We start from the raw sequence: 24,109 nt of genomic DNA, 5'->3' as shown, positions 1-24,109 counted from the left end.
GCGGCCATCTTATTCATCATATGACAAACAAGCAAAAAAAAAAAAAAAAAAAAAAGAAAAATAGCATTCTAAACCAAAATACTCGTTTAAAACAAGAGTGAGATAGGAACGTAAAAATTTGACAACCACATTGATACTGGTATTCAGTTACAATATCCAGTTACAATCTGTTGTAAACTACACATATATCTAATATTCTTAGTTTTAATTATTCAATGACGGCATACAACTTATTTTTGTTATTTATATTCAAACAAGTTGGTGAATAATCTTCAACGATGATGAATATTCAAACTTTGATAAATATACATGTAAAAAATTTCAAAAAAAAAACTAAAAAAATGGCATTTTAAATAAAAATATCCCCTGAAAAAACGTAAGAGTGAAATTGGAGCGTAAAAACTAGAAAATTGCAACAAAGTTGAAAGAACCGAGATCATTCTTCAAAAATTCCGAGTTTGTTATACATTACTGAAAAAACTATAAAAACTAATATTCACAATTGTAATTATCTAATTATCTAATAAACTACGTAAAACTTGTATAATTTTTATTATTTATATTCGAACAAAGTAATAAATCTTCAACGATAATGAATATTCACATAAATATTCAAACGTTAATAAATATACATACCGAAAACTCCAAAAGAGAAAAAAAAACTAAGAAACCAACTTTGTCATTCTAAACCAAAATATCCACTGAGAAAACAAGAGTGAAATTGGAACGTGAAAATTCGAGAACCACGGCGAGACTAAAAGAATCAACACCCCTCGCTGTCTGGCAAAACCTTCAGCCCATTCTGAAAAATTACGGACGTTCAACACCGGCGCTCCAAAAATACCCCGTAGCATTACAGACTACGTAAATAATATTTTCAATAACGACATATAAGCTACATAATTTTTATTGCAACAGATAAACTCTTTTGTCGGAGGACAAATTGAAATTCACTGATTCCTCCCTCTAATTTTTTTTATTCAGATGGATGAATTCAATTTCATCCACGAAAGTTCATTTAACACCAAAAATTTGACTGAAATAAATACGGAGTTCTACTGCATTCAACGATGACGAATAACATACGAATATTTGAAACGCTAGACAGATATCATTGGCAATTACGCAAACGACCATAAAAAGAGAAATCCCTTAAAAAGAAAAAAAGAAGAAAAATGGAATTTCAAACGAAAAATGACTAAAGAAAGAAGAGCGACATTGGAAGAGTGGAAATTCGAAAAAGCAGAACAGGGTTAAAAAGAATCGAACACCGCCCCGTTGCCTCGCAAAACCGTCAATCCGTCCTCCAAAAATTATGGACGTCCGACACCGGCCACCGGTGCGGCAGAGGCTCCAAAAATATCCGGTTGCAGTCTGTAAGCTATATACATATGTACAAATATGCTGCTGCACCATCGACTGGCAGAGAGTGATGGGAAAGGGAAAGGGAAGCGTGGAGAAGGGACGGTGACGATGTCGATAACACAACGGGGAGGGAAGAGGATGGAAGGGGAGGGGGGGCGAAGATGATGATGATTACTAGGAGGAATCTGATGGTAGGTGTCAACGGTTGCAAACATTAGCATACGATGGATATTGTGCGCGCATTGACCTTCGGAAATTGGAAAACAGGATACGGCGAGTCGGGGAAGCACTCGTTTCGACGGGGATGAAATGCGAGATGCGAGATGCGAGAAAGTAACGACGACTGGGCAAACGTACGTTTTATATACACACCACACGACCGCACACGGACATACGATACACTCTTTCAGCTGAAAAGTTTCCCTTCTATTTTCCCTGGTGGTGATATCGGCCGACTCCCTCGACACTCTGGCCACCTCTCGGTTTTGCCAGCTGCACACGCGGCCCATTTTTCGGAGAGTACCCGCGTAATCCGAGAAGCAAAACGAAAATCGTTCGACGGACCTAATAGCTAACGCGATCCTGTCGATGCCCCCGATGAAGAGGTTTTGGTACGTACACACTTGCTTAAGTACATGCTCGCATGTGCCATGCAGGAGGTGATTGTACAACTGTAACAAGTTATCTCTTTTTTTTTTTTTTTTTTGGTCTTTTGGAGGAGAGGAAAAAATTATCAGAAGAAATAGATGAATGTAACTGTAATGATATGGATTACATTTTTTCAATTTTAAAAGAGAACTCTGTCTTTCTTTTGTGTGGTTTATTAAAATATAACATTGACGAATTTAAAAAATATTACAACTTTAACTGCAATTATAGAATTCGTACGAAAGACAAGAAAAGACGTAATATACTTATTTTGAATGGTCAAGCTGTTTAAAATTTGTTAAGTATGAAGAAAAAATACGAAAATTAACTCACGTTAATACAGTGACGTATAAATTGACAAAGATATAATGTTGTTTTTTAAACGAGAATATTCTTTCATAAATTCCACCCTTAATTGCTATAAGTTAATGAAAGTCGATGCTAAAGTGCTTCGCGGGTGCAAAAAGTTAACAAACCTCGCTATATAAATTGGTAGATTTATTGTGCATTAAACACCGAAATACATACAACGAAAGAAGGAATTTCACAAGAACGAGTGTAATTAGTTCAGAAATTACTGGAAACGTTTCACATCCCGTTGGATACATAATTCCGCTCTTCATATCAAATTTCTATGAAATTATGAAACTTCACGTACTACAGAGTAATAAAATTCATCGCAATATTCTGTTTCGTTGTTTCCCACGACATAGTAATAAACATAAACGTAAGTTAGATTAATAAATGTTATCTATACTGAGATCAATTTACACGAAACGTAATAAACAGTTCTCCAACAAATAACGTCAACAAACTAATAAGCTCCAGATAATTCATAAAAATTTGCTTTCTCTGTTAAATTCAATATCAGACAAAAGCATAGAATTTTAGCAAAAAATTGCACAACTAACATTATAGAAAGCAATATACGCTGTGAATATATTTTAAGCAAGTAAGTAAATATAGGTGCAAAGTTAGAAAAATAGAACGAAAAGATTTTATTCTATTTCGATGTAGAGTCACTTTTTCACGCAGAAACGTCCCCCTTCCCGATTGTGCCATCAGTTACAAAACACCCTATACACGTCACGTCATCCCTTTGCGGAACTTCTCCAACAAAAACACAATTTCCTGCTGCTTGCGACACATGCACGACGCTTTTCTTCAATGATCATACGATATGATATACGAAACGTCTCGTTTGATACGCCTATGGCAGTCGAACATGCCGAAAAACTCTCGCTCAGGGTTACCGAAACTATTAATTACTCTAAAATACAACGGCGTCCAACAGATTTTCATTCCTGTTTCCACTTACTCGCAGTGCAACCACCTGCAACCCTTTGTCCCCTGGAAGCTTGTGTCCGCGTTTATCAATCCATCTGTCTGTCTATCTGTCCGTCTGTCCGTCTGTTCGCTTCTAACTGCGCATCACTCACCCTTTATCGCGCTAACGCTCCGAGATCTAATCAATGTCGACCTTAGTCAAGCGGTTGTTCCATGTACGACAACACTGAACTCGACTGGATCGATATGGCGCATCATATCAATGATTTCCACTGTGTACCACAGTGGAAGTAATATAGCAAAATCGGTCGGTAATTAAAGTTTATAGTTTCCGATGACTGTGTAATTACGAGATACGAAACAGACATAGAACCAGTTCTTTTGCAATGCAATGACAGGGTGAAACGAACATAGTGTCATATAAGCTGTTTTCTCCAAAATTATATCCGATCATCGACTTGAAATTTTTTAAGCGTCAAATGATGCAAAGGGGCTAATGTCTCAGAGTGTAAGATTAAATTGTTTCTCACTGAATTAATAATTTTAGCATTAAATAATTCTGATTGAGTATCAATCAATAAATTTTTTTTCCAATTAACAGCTAAAAATTTCAACGCTATTGGGAGAAAACAACTTGTAAAATTTTATCTGCTCCGCGCTGTATACGGAAGAGAATTTGTCACTTTCTAAAGGAAGAGATTTTCCCAGCACAGTGAAAATACGCATTTGTGACTTTTGAAAGTGTTGAATTTTGTATTTAAATGAGAGAGAACCATCTATTATAATAGGACTCCGTTTATTTAAACCAAATTTCAATCAATTCCCGATTATACGAACTCTTGAATCCACTTATTTGAACCTGAACTCCTATTATATGAATGAAAGATCACTAGTAAAGGAAAGAATCAATAGACATCTATTATATCAACTCCAATTATTTGTCTCATAACAAGTTCGTACAAATGGACCTGTAGTGTATAACAGATGCAAAGAGTTACACTAGGTCGCGACTGTGTAATAATCTTGTATTGACAACTTTAGTACTCGTAACATACTTGTGTATCAATTCCTCTGCTTAAATTTAATATATATTTCGAAGAAACTCGCTTGTAACATCGAGTGTTCGTAAATAATAAGTAAAAGTTGATTTCACATAAGAAATATTGCTTCTGCTATTGGATTTACATTAATTAGATATTGGTGAATATTATAAGTTGTTAAAATCTTCTTTTTAACACACAGTGTAGATTTTGCACAAAATAATGACTAAATATTTTAAATTTGACGGAGAAGAACATAAACGACAGGAAGGAATAAATAGATTGCGAATTTTTATACATCTATGGAAAACTGACAATATAACATGTAAACATATATAAAATATCGAAAACAAAGTATTTACTGGGTGGATGAAACAAATCTCTATTTCTTCTATTTCATAATTAAACATATATACTGAAAAAAATTTTAAAGTGCATAAAAAACCGCGATTTAACGATAAAACTTTAATTTTCTCAAATGTTTCGAAACGATAGAGAGTTGTTGACAGGCCAGTGATTAATTCCACTTTATCTTTTTTGAATTTCTTTTAACATTTTAGCATCGAAGCACTTGGTTGAGATTTAACTTTTTATACATGAAATAAATTCCCTCAATTAGGCTTCACGCCACTAAATGGCAAAAATTTTTGAAATAACAAATGATTCACTTTATCTGAGTTTAAATTTCAAAAATTCTCAAAACTTTTGAAAAAGAATATACACCGTTTTATCAATTTCGGCTTTTCATTTTTTGAAGTTAAAGTTTCCTAAAATCGATTTGGCAAACGATTTTAGGAAACTTTAATCTTCTGAGTACTTAATACAGACAATCTTCTAATCAGTAACAAAATTATTGATTTACTCATTAGAGGTTCAAAGAAGATAACGTATTGAAAATATATCAAAAAGTACATGTTTAATTTGTCCTGTGCTTCTCACATTCGGTATTAAACCTTTTAAACCTTTGGTAATTTTAAGGATTCAAAATGTTAATTAACTTAAAGACGTCGTTCAGTGGATCGCTTCTAGCTAACTATATCATTGTCCAACGAGTCGAAACTAAAATGCCCGGAAATTACATTAATACGGGAGAAAGCGAGAGGGGAGGGAGAGAAATTCCGAGATAAATGGAGAAAAAATTCCGGGAGAAAAAAGGAAGAGGGACCAACAAGAGAACTCGTCGCGTTTCAAATCAATAGTTCCATATCCAATTCAATATCCATTGGCGATTTCAAAATTACGCGATTAATAATCGTGATCGGAAGCTGCTGCTGGCGCTGTTGCTAGTCGTCGCGGCTGTATTGGCGATGGTACTGTTACTGCTGCTGGTGGTCGTTTAATTAAAACGTCCCGACGAACCTATGGTGGTAACGGTGTTATTACGGTGCCAGCGTGTATCGCACGCGTGTCCAACTAGATCGATAAAAGTACATGCACGGTCAAACTGTATCCTGTTGTATCAATTTATCGAATAACGACTATGTTTGCACAGCATGTTGTAAACAGTGCTACGAAAAGCCACGAAATGAAAGGAGCGAATACTCGATCACCGGTGATAATTCGATGCGTTCTGCCATCTATTTTATCCCCTTTCGATTGGGAACAGCCGCCACGCTACTTTTCATTTCGATACCTTTATCAGTATGAAATTAAAAGTAGCAGTCGACGTACAGTATTGTTCACAAGCGAAGATCACGAGAGAAAAATGTGATAAATATATTTCAGATGTTTTTGTAATTTTAACCTTTAAGTATTATAAAGAGATCTACGAGATTTTTATCTCTATTTGTCTTTCCGCTTATTTTACATCTCGTAATGTACATTTGCCATTGGTCGAGTCTTTATTAAATATTAATGCATAAAGTGAATCAGATTCTTATAAATATTAACGATCTGTGATACTTATAATAATCATCTAATTATTAGTAAGTTCCAAGATTGTTGCAGTATTAATATGTTGTAGTATCAGTGTAATAACATAATGGTAATACAATTGTTACAGTATCAATGACATTTCGAAATATTTATAGAACAATAAAAACATAAAATACTTTCGTGTATCGGTATATATTCTCCTTCTCTTCCACACACATTCACGTACCCGATTACGGAGAATTAAAGAAATCCTTCCATTAATACCTTTCAATTCTAACGATTGGCAGACGACAGCTGGAAAAGGAAAGGTCGTTAACCGATAATCGTAAAATCTCTCGATGTAGCTAAATAAGATCGAACGATGTGTCACCCCGGAGAGAGCGTAAGAAAGAAAGGAAGCAAAGAAGAAAAAGCGATCGAAAAGAGGAAAACACCGAGATGATAGACGGAGACGAAATGTACAAAGTAACGAGTAACGAACGAACGAAAGCAAGGAGTGGCGACAGGGTGGGGATCCAAAAGGTAGGGAGAAGAAAGGGAAAAGGGGGGAAAACAACGGTGACGAGCGCGAGAAGTAGGTACGAGGAACTGCCGAGATTCCGACTTTATTGGCGCAAATGGCAATTATCTCGAGTACGAGGAGTGTTCGAAGGAAAGAATTAAAATATTTCCACCATTCCCAGCTGTCAAGTAATTTTTGCGATTTCATCCTCTGCTCTCTGTTCCCCTCGCGCCACTTCTCGTCTCCTCGATACTCTGTAACGAACACTTTACGCATTTCATCGACGCAATCGGGTCGTTACAAGACGGTCGTTACACGCCTACTGGCAAACTAATTGGAAATCTTGCGAGTATCTCGACACCGTTTCTCACTGCAATATAATATTCTCTTTCCTTTTCCGCAAAAGTACTGAGACAATAACGAGATTTGACTATACTGGATGATGAACAGATTGAGATTAGATGTTGGAGGAAAAAGATAAATAGTTCAAAAGAAATATCGTAAAAAAATTTTTTTTTCTAATTACTTCTATATTTTGCAGTTATATTATTTCTCAAGCGAAACAATACTTTTCTCTTTTAGTAGAGACAAATCTCCTGATACTACATGAGAAAGGATTAAGATAACACTCGAAGGTTAATTAATTTAACAAATATTTTTATTCTAATTTGATTATACACACTCATGATTTTGGGATAAGTTATGTTTCTTTTTCGATTGAGGTTCAAAGTTAGAGGTAAAAGATGAATGATTCAAGAAATATTTCATCACCATGGTGACATTTAAGATACTAATTCTTATTACATCACCCTATGTATTATCAAATTTTTGAGAGTGAAAATAACTGAAAATACTGAGCACACAAATCTTTCATATAACTTAAGATCATCTAAAGGAGTAGCAGCATTGAATATTAATAAAGTTGGCAAATGTGTGTAATGAGCGGAAGAAAAGATCGGACTCTTCTAACAATAAGCGCTATATATAGGTAAAGCCATAGGAAAAGGAACACCTTTTACAAGCAATAGAGGCTCGCGTCCGATCTATTTCATTCTCGATCGCGTCGGTGTGTAAAGGGAAATTTTCAAAATATCTTGGAAAATCGAAAGAAGAAGCGTGAGTCCTTTTCTTTTCAGCGATCAGAGAGGGCTATTCTCGTCCGATAATACGTCGACGCTTGCCAGCTACGTAGATGAGAGAGAAGCGTGTAGAAGTTGCATCGTGTCGCACGATATGCATTTAAATTAAGCTCCGATATTAAAGCGCGATGCGCCGGTTTCCTTTGTCGATCAGATCCATATATCCAGCAAAGATGAGAAGCCAAATTTTCATTTTATCAAGTAAGAGCAAAACGCAGAAGCTGTAATTCTCGAAGTTTTTGCATTGAAATACTTATGTAAATATTGCTTACTGCGTTTACGTCAAATAAGCAACTTTTAATATTCTACAAAAATGTTTAAACACGGGACTGAAATGAGAAATCATATCTAGTAAAATCTCCCTGAGGGAGATAGGTTATGTACGTTGCGCGTTAATGAATTTCGTCCTCGGAAAAGTTAAAATTAAATAAAAAGTCTTTTTTCCATATTTTATATTTTTAATATAATGCAAAATAAAATATATTTTATTTTATTTCTAAAACATAAAAACATAAAATTTTCTTCGTTATCTTAAAATAATGTTATTATCTTAAAAAGCGTTTAATTTTCAAACCAGGTTAGTACCAATTTTTGTATTTCCATGGGATTCTACTGTACACTAATAACTATTAACGATCCTTTTATATTTTGTTCAAATTTGAACAATATTTTTTAACGATACACAGAATGTCAGCAATGTTATTGCTGACTCAAACGTTGCGTCGATTCTATTATTTAAATATTACCGCCAATGCAGCGGTTGCATTTTAGGTTATGTTTCGACAAAATGATTTGAAAAGGCAAACAAGACAAACGAAGCTCCGAAATTGGAAAAGACACATTACTGTTTAAAATAAACATATCTTTCATGAAAAGAAAAAAATACAATTCTCGAGGTTACATTATAATTAACCTGTAGAACAATTATTTATCATTTTTCTACAGATTGTTAGACACGAATGCATGTTCGACTTTTTTCAGAAATGCAGAAGAATGTTTTAATTGGAGAAAATTATCCTTATAAAATGATTTTATAATGATTCAACTACACCATTTGAAACTGAATTCTCTAGAGAATATAACTAAAAACTGATATTACTTCCCCTATGGTCTAATACAATTTAATATATCTATCATCATCGATCATGGTGGAATATTTCAGTATTTTCGTACAACTTAAGCGTTAACATGAGTCGATTCATGCACAACATATCAAGTCTCAACGTAAAACATGACTTTACTAGGAACATGCCGAAGAATTTTATTTCTTATAAAAAAAAAAGTTACATGCTACGCAGGAATAAAAAGCTTTTCCGCTAAAGTTTTTTACTTTATGGCTATAAAGTGGAATGTTCAATGTTCGTGACAACGATTAAACCTTCACGTCGTTGAAAAATAGTTAAAAATTTCCATCGAACCTTGAAACAATTCGACGGAACATCTTCAACATCGGTTATTCGAAATCAAGCGTAACAGAGAGATGAGCGAAAGAACGAAAGGAAGAAAAGAAAAATAGTACACCATCCCCTAGAATGAATCGTGAGCGCTAAAATTAAACGGAACGCGTACGAACACGTCTGTATGTATCGCAGGGCTAGCAACTTCGATAACCTCCCAACGTTGGTAAACACACCTCGGGCCGCTGCGTTTCTTGAAAATTTTTTTATCATCGTGTTTATTTAACGTGAACTTGCTTCGCTAGTTGGAATACGATAAGAGTAAAAAAGGTGAGCACGTACGTATGTCCGAAAAAACAGTCGTATTAGTCCAAGGATCTACAATCCCGTTTATATTTTATCTTGCGTGTATATGTATCTCTTTATGACGGTACCATCCCAATCTTACGCGCATTCTTTTACGTCTGAACAATTACAAGAGTTGTTCGAAACACGCGACAACTGCATCGCTCGACAACAGCAATTACCCGTGAAAGTACACTCGACTCGCTCGTGCGACGTGAAATAAAATAGGAAACAATACACGGCAGTTGATCTTTTATTCGCGTACGTTAAACCATTTGAATCTACCGAGAGCCTCTATCTCCCGTTTTTTCAATTTGTCAAGTCAATAAGTTTATATTATCTCGCTTGCAATAAATCATCTTCCCTCGGCGACAATCGAGTTGAAAGTTTTGTTATCCATATTTATATATTTCTGTGAGCCGTTTTTGAAGTGACAATCAAATAGAATACACTTGTATAATGTGCATACATATGTATGATATCTTCGAACTGAAACACAACTACGTACATTGTGTAACACTCCGAGTGCAGCATTGTAAGGCCGTATCTCTGGTACGAAACTCACGAAATGTGTGTGTATGTATGTACGGCGAATTTTTAAATCAGATATCTAACCGAAAGTAGAGCAAATAGATCACTTACCTTCAAGATGACAAAATCCATGTTTTACAGGGCTGACGTTGGCGATGAGGCGTGCTAGTGACGTTTTATAAGAAAAGGCGACGGCAAATGCGAACGTCGGAGTGGAGGATCAGTCAAAACGTGTTTAGTTTGGTGTACCAGAATCGTGCAACGAAGATATTCAAAGAAAGAATCGGAGAGAGCCGAACGGGAAACCGAACGAAAGCAATTACGATTAAGTTGAACCTCCCGCACTTCTTTCCACTTGTTCGAGAGACGACGGGGGAGAACAGCACTCACTCACGAGGCGGCTAGATCGTCCTCACTCCGATGATCCAGCATCATCGCAGCGCGCCTCCTCGCGGTTCCACGCCACAAATGCGAACAGGCCGGTTACTTGCATCGCATTGAGCGCGACATTTGTGTTTAACAAAAATTTGTGCTTGACAAAGAGAGAACGTGTGACTCTCGCGGAGAACTCTCGCAACTGGACGACGCGAGAAAAAACGAAGAGCAACGAGGAGCAACGAGGCGAGGCGAGGCGGGACGAGACGAGACCAGACGAGACGATACGAGACGAGGCGCGGCGAGGCGAGACGAGACGAGGTACAAAAAAAAAAGGAAAGGCAAAACGGCGCAATGTCGTGACACGACGCAAGAATAATACTCAGCCAACACGCGTGCCGGCTCGGCGTCGACTGAATTCAACGGCAGTCGCGCGCCACGAGAGGGAGGCGTGTCTCCGGCGTACGATGGAAAGAGACCAAGTTATGCTACCACGGCGAAGAAGGGATGAAGAAGGCACGAGGAAGAGAGAAGAATGGTTTTCACCGCGTTAGACAGGGACGTGCAAAAGGATGAGCGACCGACCGGCCGTCGGAGACCATAGTCACACTGGTTGCAACTGTTAGAGGGAGTTGAGCGGCGTGCTGAGGAACGGAACGGAGCGGAGCGGAGTGGTGTGGAGTGGAGTGGAGTGGAGCAGAGCGGAGCAGAGCAGAACGGAGCGCAGCGAAATATAGTGGAGAGGAAAGGAGAGAAATGGTTTCAGGAGAAACGAACGCGACGGGATTGAACGGAACGGAATGGAATGGAATGAGATGCCTCAATTCGCGGAGACGGACGAATGACACAAAGGGCAAAAGAGAGTTACACAAACGCTGATTATCCAAAACTACCGTTTGCAACGCTACCGTGCAGCGATAGCGCAGGTATGCACAAACACTGATAGCTCTTCTACCCCAGCCGATCCCTATCGTGTACTTTCCGTTTCATTCCGTTAAATCTTACGATCGATTTAACATGATTTTGCATGCCGGTGTTCCTTTCTTTCTAAACTTCAAGCAATTTCCAGTTCAATCGCTTGAAGGCGACGCTTCGTCGTTTTGCTTGCAACTAAAAATGCAGAACTTCGATTGAGATCCCACGCAATCTCGTGAATGAAAATCAAAGTTACACGATTAAGAATCATCGTTAAAGTAAATGTAATTACGCTGCGTATGTTTATATAATACATGAAGAATTTAAAGATGCAAAAATGCATCGAACGCATGTGATGCACGGTCCAAAGTATGTCAAATATATGTCACACTTGCGATATTTAACATACACAAGTCTTCGAATAAATGTGTACTATTTTTTTTTGTGTTCATGAAAAGATTCTAAACATCCGCAATCTGTACATAATCATTTAATTATGGATGCCAATATATTCCATTTTGAAAATCTAGATAAAAAGAAAATCTTTATTCTTTACACATCCGTTTATTGTTTGTACGAGTAATATATTTATTTATTATTCGTACGGTATAAATGTATTTCAATAATGCAATTCCGCGCACGTTCTATGTATTCTAGTCCTTCTCCCTTCCCCCATTTATAGTACTGTCACGTTTTTTGGTTAATCACAAATTCGCACACAGTCCTTGGCAAATGTAATCAACCACAAAAATAAATACGTCACGAACTTGCAAAGGGGTGATCAAATAGAAAATTCATAATCACGATCTTAACAAGAAAAGTTGTATAAAAAGCGACTGAAAAGTTGCCAAGTTCCCGCCGTCTCGTTTGTAATCCCAACTCACCAACCCTTCCTCGCCGTGCTGGCTCTCGAAGCCCACTCATAATTACTAAAGTTAATTTGCGAATCGCAATTTAATTGGCCAGTTCTTGAAGGTTCTTTAAACTTTATCTTCCACGGATTAGGGTTTTACGATGATTCGGTACAGTTTGTTCCCGAAAACAACGCAGTGATTGTACAATCGAACGACTGATTTATATGATTGAATACTAACGCCAAAGGAATATAGAACAAACAAAGACAAAAAAAAATATAAAGATAGATTGCCAAAAAAAAATTATTAAAATAGTTACTAATTAATGGCAAAAAGATAAATTATCCCAAACAAACGTAGTATAGATAGTTACAAATGGCGCGATATCTCTTCAAGTATCGAAGATCCTCCACATTTATAGTGTGTATCATGTGTACATGTGCCCACGCACATTTTTTGTGTATGTAATATTTATCTGCGTAAGTAGAAATATATGCATGTCTCTTTTTATGTTCATTTCTGCAAGAAAGGGCAACAACATTCGAAAGAAGATACCTCCGACTCATTACTAAGCAACTACGAACGGACGTTCATAGATACGTATGCGAGACAGGGTTAAAGACAGGACAAAAGAAAAGAGAGATGTCGGCTTCCTGAGATTTTACCGCTAGCTGCTTTCGCTGAAACGAAAGAAAGAAAATTCTGCGTGACGGCGAGCCTTTTAATTAGGCTGTCTGTGATCTGCCAAGCATTTTTCCTTTCTTTGTTCATCCTTCTTCGTTCCTTCTTTTTCTTCTCCTTCCCTTTTCCTCCACTCCTTTCCACCTTCCCCAATTTCTGTCGGTCTCTCATACTCGAGTGATTGCGACTCGATCACACTTCACACAATCACACACATATACACATACACACACACATTCCGTAGGAATATCATATTTCAAATTTGTTTAGTCTATACGCGCTAAATAATTTCTTTTTCGCTTTATACTGTACAATTTGTTATACCTCCAATCTTAGAATACGTGTATGAAAAGGATTTAGATTTGACCGAAATCAGACCGAACGAGGCATTCATTTCAATAAAAAAATATTTCTATCGATATAACACTCGAGAATATAAAACTAAATTATTTACATGTACATGTGCAAGTGTAAATGAGTTTGTCGCGATTCATGCGATGAAGCAACATTCTTTGTTTTTCCTTTTTTTTTTTTTTGTTTTGATAATCAATGCACGATTTACAATCCCTTCTTTGAAAAAAAGAGGAAACTAACAATACAGTATCTATGACAGATACGCGACAACGTGTAATGACATTGAAAATACTCATAATTCAGATGGTTTCGTTTATAGTCTGAGGAACTCTGCCTCCTTTCATTGAGAGCGTATGGAAACGTGAAATGGGGAAGAGAATTGTGGAAGAGGTGAAGGAAGAAGAAGAGAAGAAAGAATCAGTGTTCATCGACGGGAATTCAAAACGTGCAAAAGAGCGAACGCGTGAGCACGTTTGCTGAGAGCGGTTCGAGGGACACGAGCGATACACATGCACGCCTGTCATCAGTAATCTCAATAGGTGTCGGGCCAGGGAAATAAATTAACGAGGTGTTTGTCCGCTATCACCACTCTTTTTCCAAGCCGGATTAAAATCACTCTGTCTTTAATAATTACGCCGGCCGAATACGTTAAATGAGGCGCGCGTCGCGACGCATTTACCACTGTTGCTTTTTGATAATGTTATTTACAGCTTTGATTTACAATAGATCACCACCGAACCACGCAATCCATGCGAATTACTCCCTCCATTGTATATAACATTTCAGAACAAAAGAGATATAAAATGCGGCGTGTGATGGTAAATTTTATTCGTCACGTTGAAAGTGAAGAAGCGCTTGCTGAAAACGTATAAAGCAAGAGGAGTAAAACGCACTGGATACTGCTCTTCGGACCATTATCGTCTATAGACTGTATCACTGTGAATTATGTGTTAATTATAAGACTATTATGCGATTATGTTAAAAGTATTACTTAATATTCAAAGGTGAAGGAATACACACTTTAAAAATTCCTTAACATTATTAACATTTAATTAAAGTATATACATACATCTGAATAATAAAAACTATTGTAATAAATATTTCCACGATACATGTAAAACTATGAAAACATATCGTTGCTGAAATTCAATATTTCTCTTCGAAATAAGAAATATGTATATATTTTTTATGAAAGTGATACGAAGAAATTCCTTTTTTTATTTTATAAAATCGCTAGGAAACATTATTAATTTTTTCTTCTCTAAAAAAAATATCTAAAAAATGTATTATACGAATGTAATATCAAATTTTTTTATAGAAAATGAAAATTTTTTTAATAAAAAAAATCTAAAATTATTTAGACTCGATATTTAGTGATTATTAAATTGAGATCACAGTAGAAAGTATCGTTTTCAAGAAGTTTGGAAACGATTTAGGATAATATTATTGATTTACTATTTAAGTATCAATTATGGGTAAAGGAGATTGTCAAAATTAATTTTGGCAAAATAATAATTAAATAAAGAAAAATATTTGATTTTTTATTCGTATCAAATAAATATCCGTATTTTATTCATATTAAATAAATGTAACAGTATATACAATATACGTAATATTTATATATTTAAAAGAAAATGTTAAATTTCAGCAAAGATACATTTTTAGAATTGAACAACATAGAAACTGAGACAGCTTCGTAAATGATCCATAACAGATGAAAATTTTAATCGGACAAATGTATTATAAGTATTTAATTTTTTCTCTTTATAAATTCACAGATTCATTGCACTCTCAAACAGCTCCAACATCCTTTTCATCTCCTTACTAAAAGATAGAAGAGTATTATTATGATTACAGAAACATATATATATTTTATGCACAATATTCCAATACTTGCATTTGTTCGGCTAGCTTATATATAGGACCCATAGATTTTGACAATTCCTCACATTTTGCCATTAATTGATACATTGATTTGATATTGTGATCCACTGCGTCGCATGTTTTACAAACAGCATCCCTATATGTTTCTAAACAACCTACAGTAAGCGCAGATGCCTAAAAGTAACTGTAATTATATAAAATCTTTCTTCGATATAACCTGATATAGAAGTAGAAGTATAATTGATAAAGATAATTTACACTGTGCAGAATGGCTGCCAAGTTTTCTGTCAATGCATCCACAGAGGTGGCCACCTTTCTTGCTTCCATCTCTAATTCATTTAATACATTATGATCGAGAAGAGGCACCTGTGGCGTTAAAGCTTGCCTGTATAAACAGGGAGTGGAACTGCGAGAACCCGGGAAAGATGGTGTCTCTCCCTTCTTTGTTACAGGACTGGACAGTTTGATTTTGTTTTCTAAGTCCTCGGCAACGAACAGTACCATGTCACCGTCTTGCATTACCGTTCCTTCAAGCTGCAAATATCCCATAGCCTTGTGATAACTTGGTGGGTCTATGTCTTCATCCTCGATTGGACTAGATTCTCTATTCTTTAAATTCAACTGGTCTGGTCTGCCACCAATCCCGTTCATTTTCTCTAGACTACCATCCAAAAATCTCGTTCCATCAATATCCGGTGAATCGATCAACGATCTCAACTCCGAAACAGGCGGAGACGATTGTGAATCGAACGATATTTCCGAATACGACGCTGTCATCTCGTGCAGCTGAAATGATTACGATTAATAGTATTGTCCTTTTCGATTAACTACATTTTGTAAACGTAAGCGACAGCTCTTTTTACACAGGATTCGTTAACTCTAACCTTACTCTGTCTTCATCGTAGTCGATGGTCGTGTTCTTTTCGCTACGTGTTGTTCCTTGCTTCGGATATGTCTCCCCCTCGTCTGGTTCCATATTTAACAGACAGCTTATTTTTCCGGTCTTTTGTAGTAAAACAAGCGTCCTCTTTATATGGCGTACGTAACAATTGACACAATGAAATAATACTGACACAACTATCGATCCTTAAAAGACATTTCTATTGGTAACGTTCCTTTTAAAACTGATTTCCTTACAAATTTACGGATCATTTAAATAAAGAAAGAATGGCATAATTGTTTTTCGTTTTAACACGAGATCTGTGTATTCTTACAGTTCGAAAGATTTAATTATATTTGTAACAATGAAAACTCTCCTTGTTCGTTGATACATATGCATTGATTTGTCATATACATGATACACGCGTGAATTTTATCCATAGTTGTATTAGTTTAACCATAGTTGTGTACTATATGCTGTCTATTGTCAAAAATAGATAAACTTTCTATATTGTTAGTTGATTGAAAATTAAAATTTAATAACATTTGATATAATGTACCGTAACGTGTTGTTTGACATTTATATCTTTTTTATTCTTGTCGATAGAGAAATTAATCACGATTTGTTCAATGTACTAAAACAATATTTTTTATTAATTGAAATTTTTATTTTTCTCTATTGTAATGTAAATACGAAATGTTTAAAATTTTTTTGCAGTTAAGACGGTATTAAACAGAAGTACACCAAAGATATTTGAAACATACCGAAGATGATTCATTTTAAAATACCATTATTATCTTTTATCTTTATCACTTTTATAAAATGTGTGTCTCCTCAAAATGATTTTTTTGATGAAGAACTGATGTTAAAACCATTACCAAGCAATCATGTCTATGCATATTTTCAATTTACTACTGTTTGGGAAACAACAAAAGATGCAACAACATGTAAGTTATGAAATGTGTTATCAAATATAAATATAGTATAAGTTAATGTTTCAGTTCAACATTCTCATTTATTTCCAAGAGGACTTGGTGAAATTATAAGTCGTCACAATGTAGATGAATTACATCTTACATTAACTAAAGGATTGTGGCATTACCAGAAATGGGGATATCCTTATCATGATGCTGGCCCTGGTGCTGAAATAACTACGTGGTTCCACAAAGATGTCAAAAAGTAGAATATAACTTAGAACTTAAAAGAAAATAAATAATTTCTAAATATTATACTCTATATCTGTTACAGTGTCGATGATGAATGGAAAGGTTTAACAAATGCGCTAGCTGGTTTATTTTGTGCTTCCTTAAATTTTGTTAATCCTGCGAATAGTATATCTCCTGAATATACATTCCGTCCTACAGGAGTAGTAGATCGGTCAGCAGGAGTAGTAGATAGTGTCAATTCTAGTCATTTACGCTATTCATCATTACCAAGAGAAATAGTCTGTACGGAAAATTTAACACCATTTAAAAAACTATTGCCATGTGATTCTAAGGTATGTGTAAAGAATAAGGACTTTTATTTATTTTGTATAACAGATTCTGTATATATGATGTTTCAATAGAAAGGCTTGGCAACCTTATTAAACTCCGCATACATTCACAACACAAATTATCATTCCATTGGAATACATTTTCGAGTTATATGCTCTAACACGATTTGTACCAAAACATCGTTAGAATTACGTCAATCTGTTTCATTGATATACGACACTGTAACAGATGTATCACAGGTAAATTTTTGACAAAATTTTGCACATTATACAAAATTTTTAGTACTCATATGAATCTTTTTTCAGGATTGGTCAATCCGAAAATTTTTTGGAATGGGTATTAGAGGAGCGTGCCCTCTTGCTACATTGAGCAACATATACATTGACATATCTAGTAATAATACTAATCAAATTTATGAATTAGTACCGTCACCAAGTGCAAAAATTGTTAGTCTTCGAGGAGGACAATTAAATGAAATAGCTGTTTATGACATTCGATCGCATTCTTCAAAAGGAATATTTAATATTCAAGTTTTATATAATACTACTCACACAGCTGGTTTAAATTACCCTTCAATTTTATATGCAAATAGATACATCATTGGTTTGTATAAATACTTATATATAAATTACAATAATTATATGGAAAGAAATAGCAAAAAAGAAATTTCTTTTTGCAGGATATGGACAAGAAAGAGGTAGTTTAGTAACAAAAATTTACAATAATTACTGGCAAACACTCGATATAATTTTATTAGAAAGTATTCCATGGTATTTGCCAGTATATTTACATTCTGTCACAATAACTTGTGGAACAAAAAATATTATACCATGTGAGTAGATGTATTCATATTATTACAGGCAGTGATTCAGTTATTGTAGTTAATCGAGTTTTCTTCTACCTGCTAACTGTTCTTTGTTGTTTTGAACCTCTTAAATCTTGTATATAGTGGCCCAGCGTTATTTACCAGGCAAAGAACGAAAAAGCCCTTACTACTTAGAATTAATTTTACGTTTACCACCGCAGTCAGTAACTAAATTCTCTATAGAAATGGATTATTCATTTCTTAAGTGGCAAGAATATCCACCAGATGCTAATCATGGATTTTACATGGGTCCTGCTATAATCACTGCATTACTTCCGATTGCAAGAAATTATACTCCATTACCACTCGATGGAAGTACTATAACGTCAAGGTTAAAATTTTTTACATTAATAATTCACAACATAATATACACTATAACACTCAATAATTTTCGCTAATAATAATTCAAATTTTAGTTTCAATGCTTCAAGAGAAGGATATCTGGTACAGTTGAGAACTGAATCTTTATTAATTAGTTTGCCTACACCTGATTTCAGTATGCCGTACAATGTTATTTGTTTAGCCTGTACAGCAGTTGCTCTAGCTTTTGGTCCACTTCATAACATTTCAACTAAAAGATTAGTTTTGAAACGTGTAGAAATGGATTGGAAAGAGAAATTATTATCATTTTTAATGAAAAAAATCGTTAAATCAAAAAAAAAACAAGAATGAGAAGTGTTTGGTTTTAAGTATATATGCATTTTTACAAAACAAAAATTGTTCTTAATACATAAACAAAAAAATAAAGTGCAAACACGAGTATTTTATAGTGAGGTATATTAACAAGATCGATTATAAAAAAATAAACGACTTTCATTTCGATTTTATTTATCCTTTCCTCAGGTTTTCTTTTTTTTTTTTTGCAATAGTATATAATATATAAAAATGCGTCGGCTATGTGATAAACGTGAAATTTGATATATTTCTCTTGAAAATATCGAAATTTCATTGATTTGTCATTTGACAATATCAAATATTTATGGGGATTTTTTTTTTAATAAACAACAATACAATGCAAATAATAAAATGATACATATAACATTTTACACATTTTATGATCATATAAAATTGAAATAATAAATATTATGACAAATAATGACAAATAACGACAAATAACGCGTATACGATGGATATTATGTATCAAATAATTATAACTTTGCTGCTGGTCTAAGATTTCGGGGATAAATTTGTACATTGTACTATGATACTTGTATAATTTTCAGAATTGTTATTTAAAATATTATTCGATAGCCATTCACTTCTTAATTGAAATTAAAAGAAAGAAGAAAATTTTTCTAACAACGAATCTGCTACATCTTTAGATACAGAATTTATCGAATCTTTATTTTCGTTTGAAGATGCAGGGATACATATATTTTCTTCCTCGTCTGAAGAGCAAAGGTCGATCACCGCAATTGCTTCCGACGATTTTGCGCACAATGTGGTCTCTTTAATTGAATGAATGGCAGTCGTATTATTTCCATCACAAGAACTTGTACTTTCAAACTCAGTTAATTCTACATTGTTAATTTTATTACAAGCTACCTTTTCTACGTTTTCTTCCATTGCGTTCGTGTCACTTTCATCACTCGGAGCTTTACGTTTCGAAGAAACATTCGGTCTCGTTCTTTTATCATCTTTCGTTATCATTTTCCTGTTATCAATCGAAACATTTGGGACAAGACACCGATATTTTGATGGATTTTGTTTAAGATCATGTATTTGTTCTTGAGTTAATCGTTTTAAAATAACAAAAACAGGTCGACAAACAATATATAGTAATTGCGATTTTATGCTCAACACTAAAAAGAAGGAATAATACTTGTAATAAACGTATTACAATCTTTATTTTAAAAAGAAAAACAGACAAGATTTTAGGAAACTTTTTTATAGATGCACTTACTTGGTTTTTTTCTAACAGAATTTATAAATTTGTATTGATGCACATAATCACAAGCCACTTTTTCCCGATTTGGCTTATATGTAACATTCCACCTATTATGATCAACATCCGCACCGAACCACTTTGGTTTGGTCGAACTATTCAAGACAGGAGCAATAAGATGTCTTTCTATCCTTTCTAATCTTTCTTGTTGCGTTTCTTCTGTCATTGCTTTTGACTTTTTAGCTTTAGCTAATAATATACCAGCAGGAGAAGAAAAAGGAATAGTCGCAAATCTCGTAAAATTTATAGATCCTCGAACACGGCGGGAAGTGCGGCTAATAACGTTATTATTACTATTATTACTACTATTGTTATTAATTGTAGCACCATTGTTGGTTTCAACTGATTTCGATTTTGATTCGGATTGTACCGAACACAAATGAAAATATTCCAAAAATTGATCTTGCCTTAACTCAGGTTCTACAATTAAAGAATCTGGAGTTATAGATCGTGAATTACCTCCGTTATGCTCTTGTTCATAACATATACTTTCATGTTCCTACAACGTTATAAAAAATTACTATTAATTTTATTTATTTTCTTCATTCTAACTCATGTATATATACATCATGTTTAATGTATTTACCTTCATTTTTTCTAGGCCTATAAATTCAGCATCACAATTGTCACATAGATAGATATCTCCTGCTGATGTATGTTCAACCATAATGGAATGCTCTTGCTGTTTTGATTTAGCATTGTAGGAAGACATTACTCCACTACAAGATAATAACTTCTTTCGTGAATTTTCATATCTTTTGTCGTAATTCTATAATTAAAATAAATTATTTATTTTTTTATAATCTACAAGATTGTTAACATTCTGTAAAACAAAGTAATATCACCAACCATATTTTCATTTCGAAATGTCACCAATAATTTTCCAGTAGTTTTGTGATATAAACTTGTTGTAGAGTCCCAATTGCTAACATATTGTAAATCTTCTTGTGGATATCGTGCAAGGTACGAACAAAAACGTAAGAGATATTCACTTCTATGATATGTATAACATCTGAATACTAATTTTTTTAGATTGGCCATCCAATTCTAAAGAATAGTATACATTAAAGAAATTAAATATTTTACTATTGAACAGTGATATTTATTTGTATTATTATATTATCACTAAGACAAATAACTCACATCATTTACTCTTTTAGGTCTTGTTAAAGGATTTGAAAATTTAACTTCTTTTGGCCACCACCTTGGTTCACTGATCACTTTGTTAGTGTCATAACCCAAGGAGCATTTAACCATGAATGTAACAAAACATTCTAACTGTTCCTAAAATTAAAACATTCTTAATATTCTTCATATTAGTACTTTAGTAAAAAATTTAATTTCTATTAATATATAATTGCTTAAAACTCATTATAAATATAAATATAATTAAGAAAAGAAATATTCATACCAAAGTAATTTTTTCCAATGATGTTGGATGTCCATTGGCAAATAAAAGAGGAAGATTAGATACAACAGAGGTTTCCTCGAGATTTTGGAAAGAATTGTTTCCAAATTCCATGGTATCTACATTGACTAATATAGATTCGTTCATTTCATTGGACAAGCGACTCTGAGGTAAACCTACCCCGTATTCTTGTTCTTGCAACATTGAGTATTTCATGTTTTTAGAGCTATCTGCATTATTTTTACTGCAAAGGTATATTTCACTGCAAAACTGTTTTCCACTGTTGCTGCATGGAAAAATATTTTCTTGAAGGCTGTAGACTCTGCGCATTTTGTAAATTAAGATATCAATGAGAAAAAATGTAGTATAAAAGGCAGAAGAGACATCTAATTATAAAATTTTCCAGATTAGAAATTCAAAGGCAATTCAATCATTTTTACTATGCAAACAAATATATATTACAAATTATATTACAAATTATTATTTTATTTAAATAGCAAAGCAAGTGAAACAAATATATAACTATTATAGGTAATACAATGCATATTATGTCTAATACTTCATATATTTCTGCAACCATACATGAAGTACTAGACAATTTTGTATATGTAATTCTAGCCATCAGAAACTGTAGAAACTAGAAAATGAACATAATGTATTTTATGGGCCAATTCGCCATTTACATTTCACTAACGTCCAATTACATGATATAGTGAAATATACTATGAAGATGAGAAATGGGCAAAAACAAATACGAAGTGCAGATTAAAAATATAAAAAAATTAATTGATTCTTGGAATAAATGATATAAATTCCTCGTTAACAGTCGTATACCTTTTTCAGACTAGTCGAACGATCTCTATTGTGTCGTATTGTTAAGCTGATGCTCTTTTCATACCATTGAAAATCTTTCTGATGATCACCGTTTTGCAGGTTGCAATTTTCGTGAAATTTATTATACAAGTCGTACAGATTATCGAGTAATTTTCGGCAGAGTTACTATAATAAAAAACATATTTCGCATTACCTTGCGTGATATTTGCTAACAACTGAGAGAGACTTAAGACGAGTACATATTCAAATATGTAACTTACGTGTTCTTTTATAAAAGTTAATTCACTATTTTAATCGGCGGATACAGCAAGAACTATGTCAAAATTCAAAATTTAGTCTGTACCTCTTTTGACCGAGGTTCGAAAGTGGAAAGGCACGCGTAATGCAAATTCGCAGATGTATGTATACATATACTGACAGTTCCCTCCTTCGACGGAGTATTTAGCAAACGATAAAGTATGGTATAGTTCAAGATGGTGGGACGAATCAACTCAATTCCCGCTAGCTAACGATTGTTCGTACTGTGCATCTTATTTAGTTACATTTCTTCTTTCTTGCATTGCGTTTCACTTCCTTGTTGTTTCAATTTCTTTTGCCGAATCACTAAATTGACGTGTAAAACGTTTTCCTAATTAATGCAGAGAATATCGATAAGCGGGTACAAGAGATTTTAAAAAAGATATCGAGGAGGGATTGAAATTCCCTATTCGTTGGCGGTTCTTCTTTAACAATTTCGGCCAATTCCAAGTACTTACTTGTCGTCATGCCATTGACTAAATATGAAGTAGACATCGCATTACATGAAGATTCGTGTCTCACATTCTGAAAATACCGATCAACTGTAAAAAAGCACAGGATATGCTAAATGGGAAAGATTGGATGTGTTAGCCCTTACAGGCACTGAAATGCTAGCGTCGCGTAACGGTAAAACAGTGAAACTAATTTATATTGCTGTCCTTGTCGCAAGCAATTGCCCCCCTTGTCTAACGCGCGAATATATCTATCCTTGTCGCACGCTGCTGCCCTCCTTGTTTAACGCACCCATATGTCTGTCCCTGTCACACGCTATTGCTTTCCTTGTCTAGCGCGTATATAAGTCTGTCCTTGTCGCACGCTATTGCTCTCCTTGTCTAAAAACGCTAGACAAGGAAAGCAATAGTGTGCGACAAGGACATCCTTCGATCTATTGGAAAAAATTCAACTTTTTACACACACGTTTTTCTAGAACAAAACACACATAGAAAGAAAGCAGGGAGCCTCATTTTAAGGAGGCATATAAAAAAGTTCGCAAATTATTCCTCTTAATAAGATTTTTTTCATAATTAGTGCGAACTGTCACAAAATGGACATGGTGGCGCCATCTAGTGGCAACTCAGTGGTACTAATAAATTATAAAAATACTTATTTTTGCATTTTACGGACCAAATGAAGTATGAAAAGAAAGCTAAGGGTCTAATTAGGATAATACGATCACAAAAGTTCACAATTC

General features: G+C 34.3%; 3 protein-coding genes and 1 long non-coding RNA gene across 13 annotated transcripts; 2 read left to right on the top strand and 2 right to left on the bottom strand.

Moving 5' to 3' along the window:
• Positions 1-10,273: 10,273 nt before the first annotated feature.
• LOC122535930 lies at positions 10,274-14,339 on the top strand. The gene is made up of 2 exons (XR_006308300.1): positions 10,274-11,430; positions 13,628-14,339. It is a non-coding gene; the product is annotated as an uncharacterized LOC122535930 (long non-coding RNA).
• A 730-nt stretch (positions 14,340-15,069) lies between these two features.
• Positions 15,070-16,216, bottom strand: LOC122535929 (BLOC-1-related complex subunit 6). Of its 2 annotated transcripts, none has more exons than XM_043667859.1 (4): positions 16,082-16,216; positions 15,451-15,978; positions 15,206-15,366; positions 15,070-15,132 (listed from the first exon to the last, which is right to left on the bottom strand). In XM_043667859.1, exons 1-4 carry the CDS (start codon positions 16,166-16,168, stop codon positions 15,081-15,083), a joined length of 828 nt encoding a protein of 275 aa, XP_043523794.1. In that variant the 5' UTR covers positions 16,169-16,216; the 3' UTR covers positions 15,070-15,080. The 2 variants fall into 2 exon arrangements, with proteins under 2 accessions (XP_043523794.1, XP_043523795.1); XM_043667860.1 differs by having other exon boundaries at positions 16,077-16,214.
• Positions 16,145-19,255, top strand: LOC122535928 (GPI transamidase component PIG-T). 4 transcript variants are annotated; one of them, XM_043667858.1, is made up of 9 exons: positions 16,145-16,230; positions 16,790-17,019; positions 17,074-17,251; positions 17,321-17,570; positions 17,640-17,807; positions 17,874-18,171; positions 18,248-18,400; positions 18,518-18,764; positions 18,850-19,255. In XM_043667858.1, exons 2-9 carry the CDS (start codon positions 16,842-16,844, stop codon positions 19,103-19,105), a joined length of 1,728 nt encoding a protein of 575 aa, XP_043523793.1. In that variant the 5' UTR covers positions 16,145-16,230; positions 16,790-16,841; the 3' UTR covers positions 19,106-19,255. The 4 variants fall into 4 exon arrangements, with proteins under 4 accessions (XP_043523793.1, XP_043523792.1, XP_043523791.1 ...); XM_043667857.1 differs by having other exon boundaries at positions 16,215-16,298; XM_043667856.1 differs by lacking the exon at positions 16,145-16,230 and adding an exon at positions 16,495-16,584.
• A 222-nt stretch (positions 19,256-19,477) lies between these two features.
• Positions 19,478-23,531, bottom strand: LOC122535935. 6 transcript variants are annotated; one of them, XM_043667870.1, is made up of 9 exons: positions 23,372-23,531; positions 22,881-23,223; positions 22,621-22,785; positions 21,790-22,108; positions 21,522-21,662; positions 21,228-21,425; positions 20,965-21,147; positions 20,337-20,877; positions 19,478-20,235 (listed from the first exon to the last, which is right to left on the bottom strand). In XM_043667870.1, exons 4-9 carry the CDS (start codon positions 22,000-22,002, stop codon positions 19,706-19,708), a joined length of 1,806 nt encoding a protein of 601 aa, XP_043523805.1. In that variant the 5' UTR covers positions 22,003-22,108; positions 22,621-22,785; positions 22,881-23,223; positions 23,372-23,531; the 3' UTR covers positions 19,478-19,705. The 6 variants fall into 6 exon arrangements, with proteins under 6 accessions (XP_043523805.1, XP_043523803.1, XP_043523804.1 ...); XM_043667868.1 differs by having other exon boundaries at positions 22,881-23,248; positions 23,376-23,531; XM_043667869.1 differs by having other exon boundaries at positions 23,376-23,531.
• Between the last annotated feature and the right edge of the window lie 578 nt (positions 23,532-24,109).

This window comes from Frieseomelitta varia, unplaced genomic scaffold (assembly GCF_011392965.1).
Source record: "Frieseomelitta varia isolate USP_RPSP 00005682 unplaced genomic scaffold, Fvar_1.2 scaffold_790, whole genome shotgun sequence".
In the NCBI taxonomy this organism is placed as follows: Eukaryota; Metazoa; Arthropoda; class Insecta; order Hymenoptera; family Apidae; genus Frieseomelitta; species Frieseomelitta varia.
The sequence above is the reverse complement of the archived record's forward strand: the minus strand, read 5'-3'. Positions and strand labels throughout refer to the sequence as shown.

Coding starts and splice junctions, on each gene's coding strand:
- LOC122535928 (XM_043667858.1), top strand. CDS start 16,842: ATGATTCATTTTAAAATACCATTATTATCTTTTATCTTTATCACTTTT. Junction 17,571..17,639: donor TATTGCCATGTGATTCTAAG/GTATGTGTAAAG, acceptor ATGTTTCAATAG/AAAGGCTTGGCAACCTTATT. Junction 18,765..18,849: donor GGAAGTACTATAACGTCAAG/GTTAAAATTTTT, acceptor TTCAAATTTTAG/TTTCAATGCTTCAAGAGAAG.
- LOC122535935 (XM_043667867.1), bottom strand. CDS start 22,002: ATGAAATACTCAATGTTGCAAGAACAAGAATACGGGGTAGGTTTACCT. Junction 21,426..21,521: donor GACCTAAAAGAGTAAATGAT/GTGAGTTATTTG, acceptor ACTATTCTTTAG/AATTGGATGGCCAATCTAAA. Junction 20,878..20,964: donor TAGGCCTAGAAAAAATGAAG/GTAAATACATTA, acceptor ATAACGTTGTAG/GAACATGAAAGTATATGTTA.
- LOC122535929 (XM_043667859.1), bottom strand. CDS start 16,168: ATGGAACCAGACGAGGGGGAGACATATCCGAAGCAAGGAACAACACGT. Junction 15,979..16,081: donor TCGACTACGATGAAGACAGA/GTAAGGTTAGAG, acceptor TAATCATTTCAG/CTGCACGAGATGACAGCGTC. Junction 15,367..15,450: donor TGGCAGCCATTCTGCACAGT/GTAAATTATCTT, acceptor AGTTACTTTTAG/GCATCTGCGCTTACTGTAGG.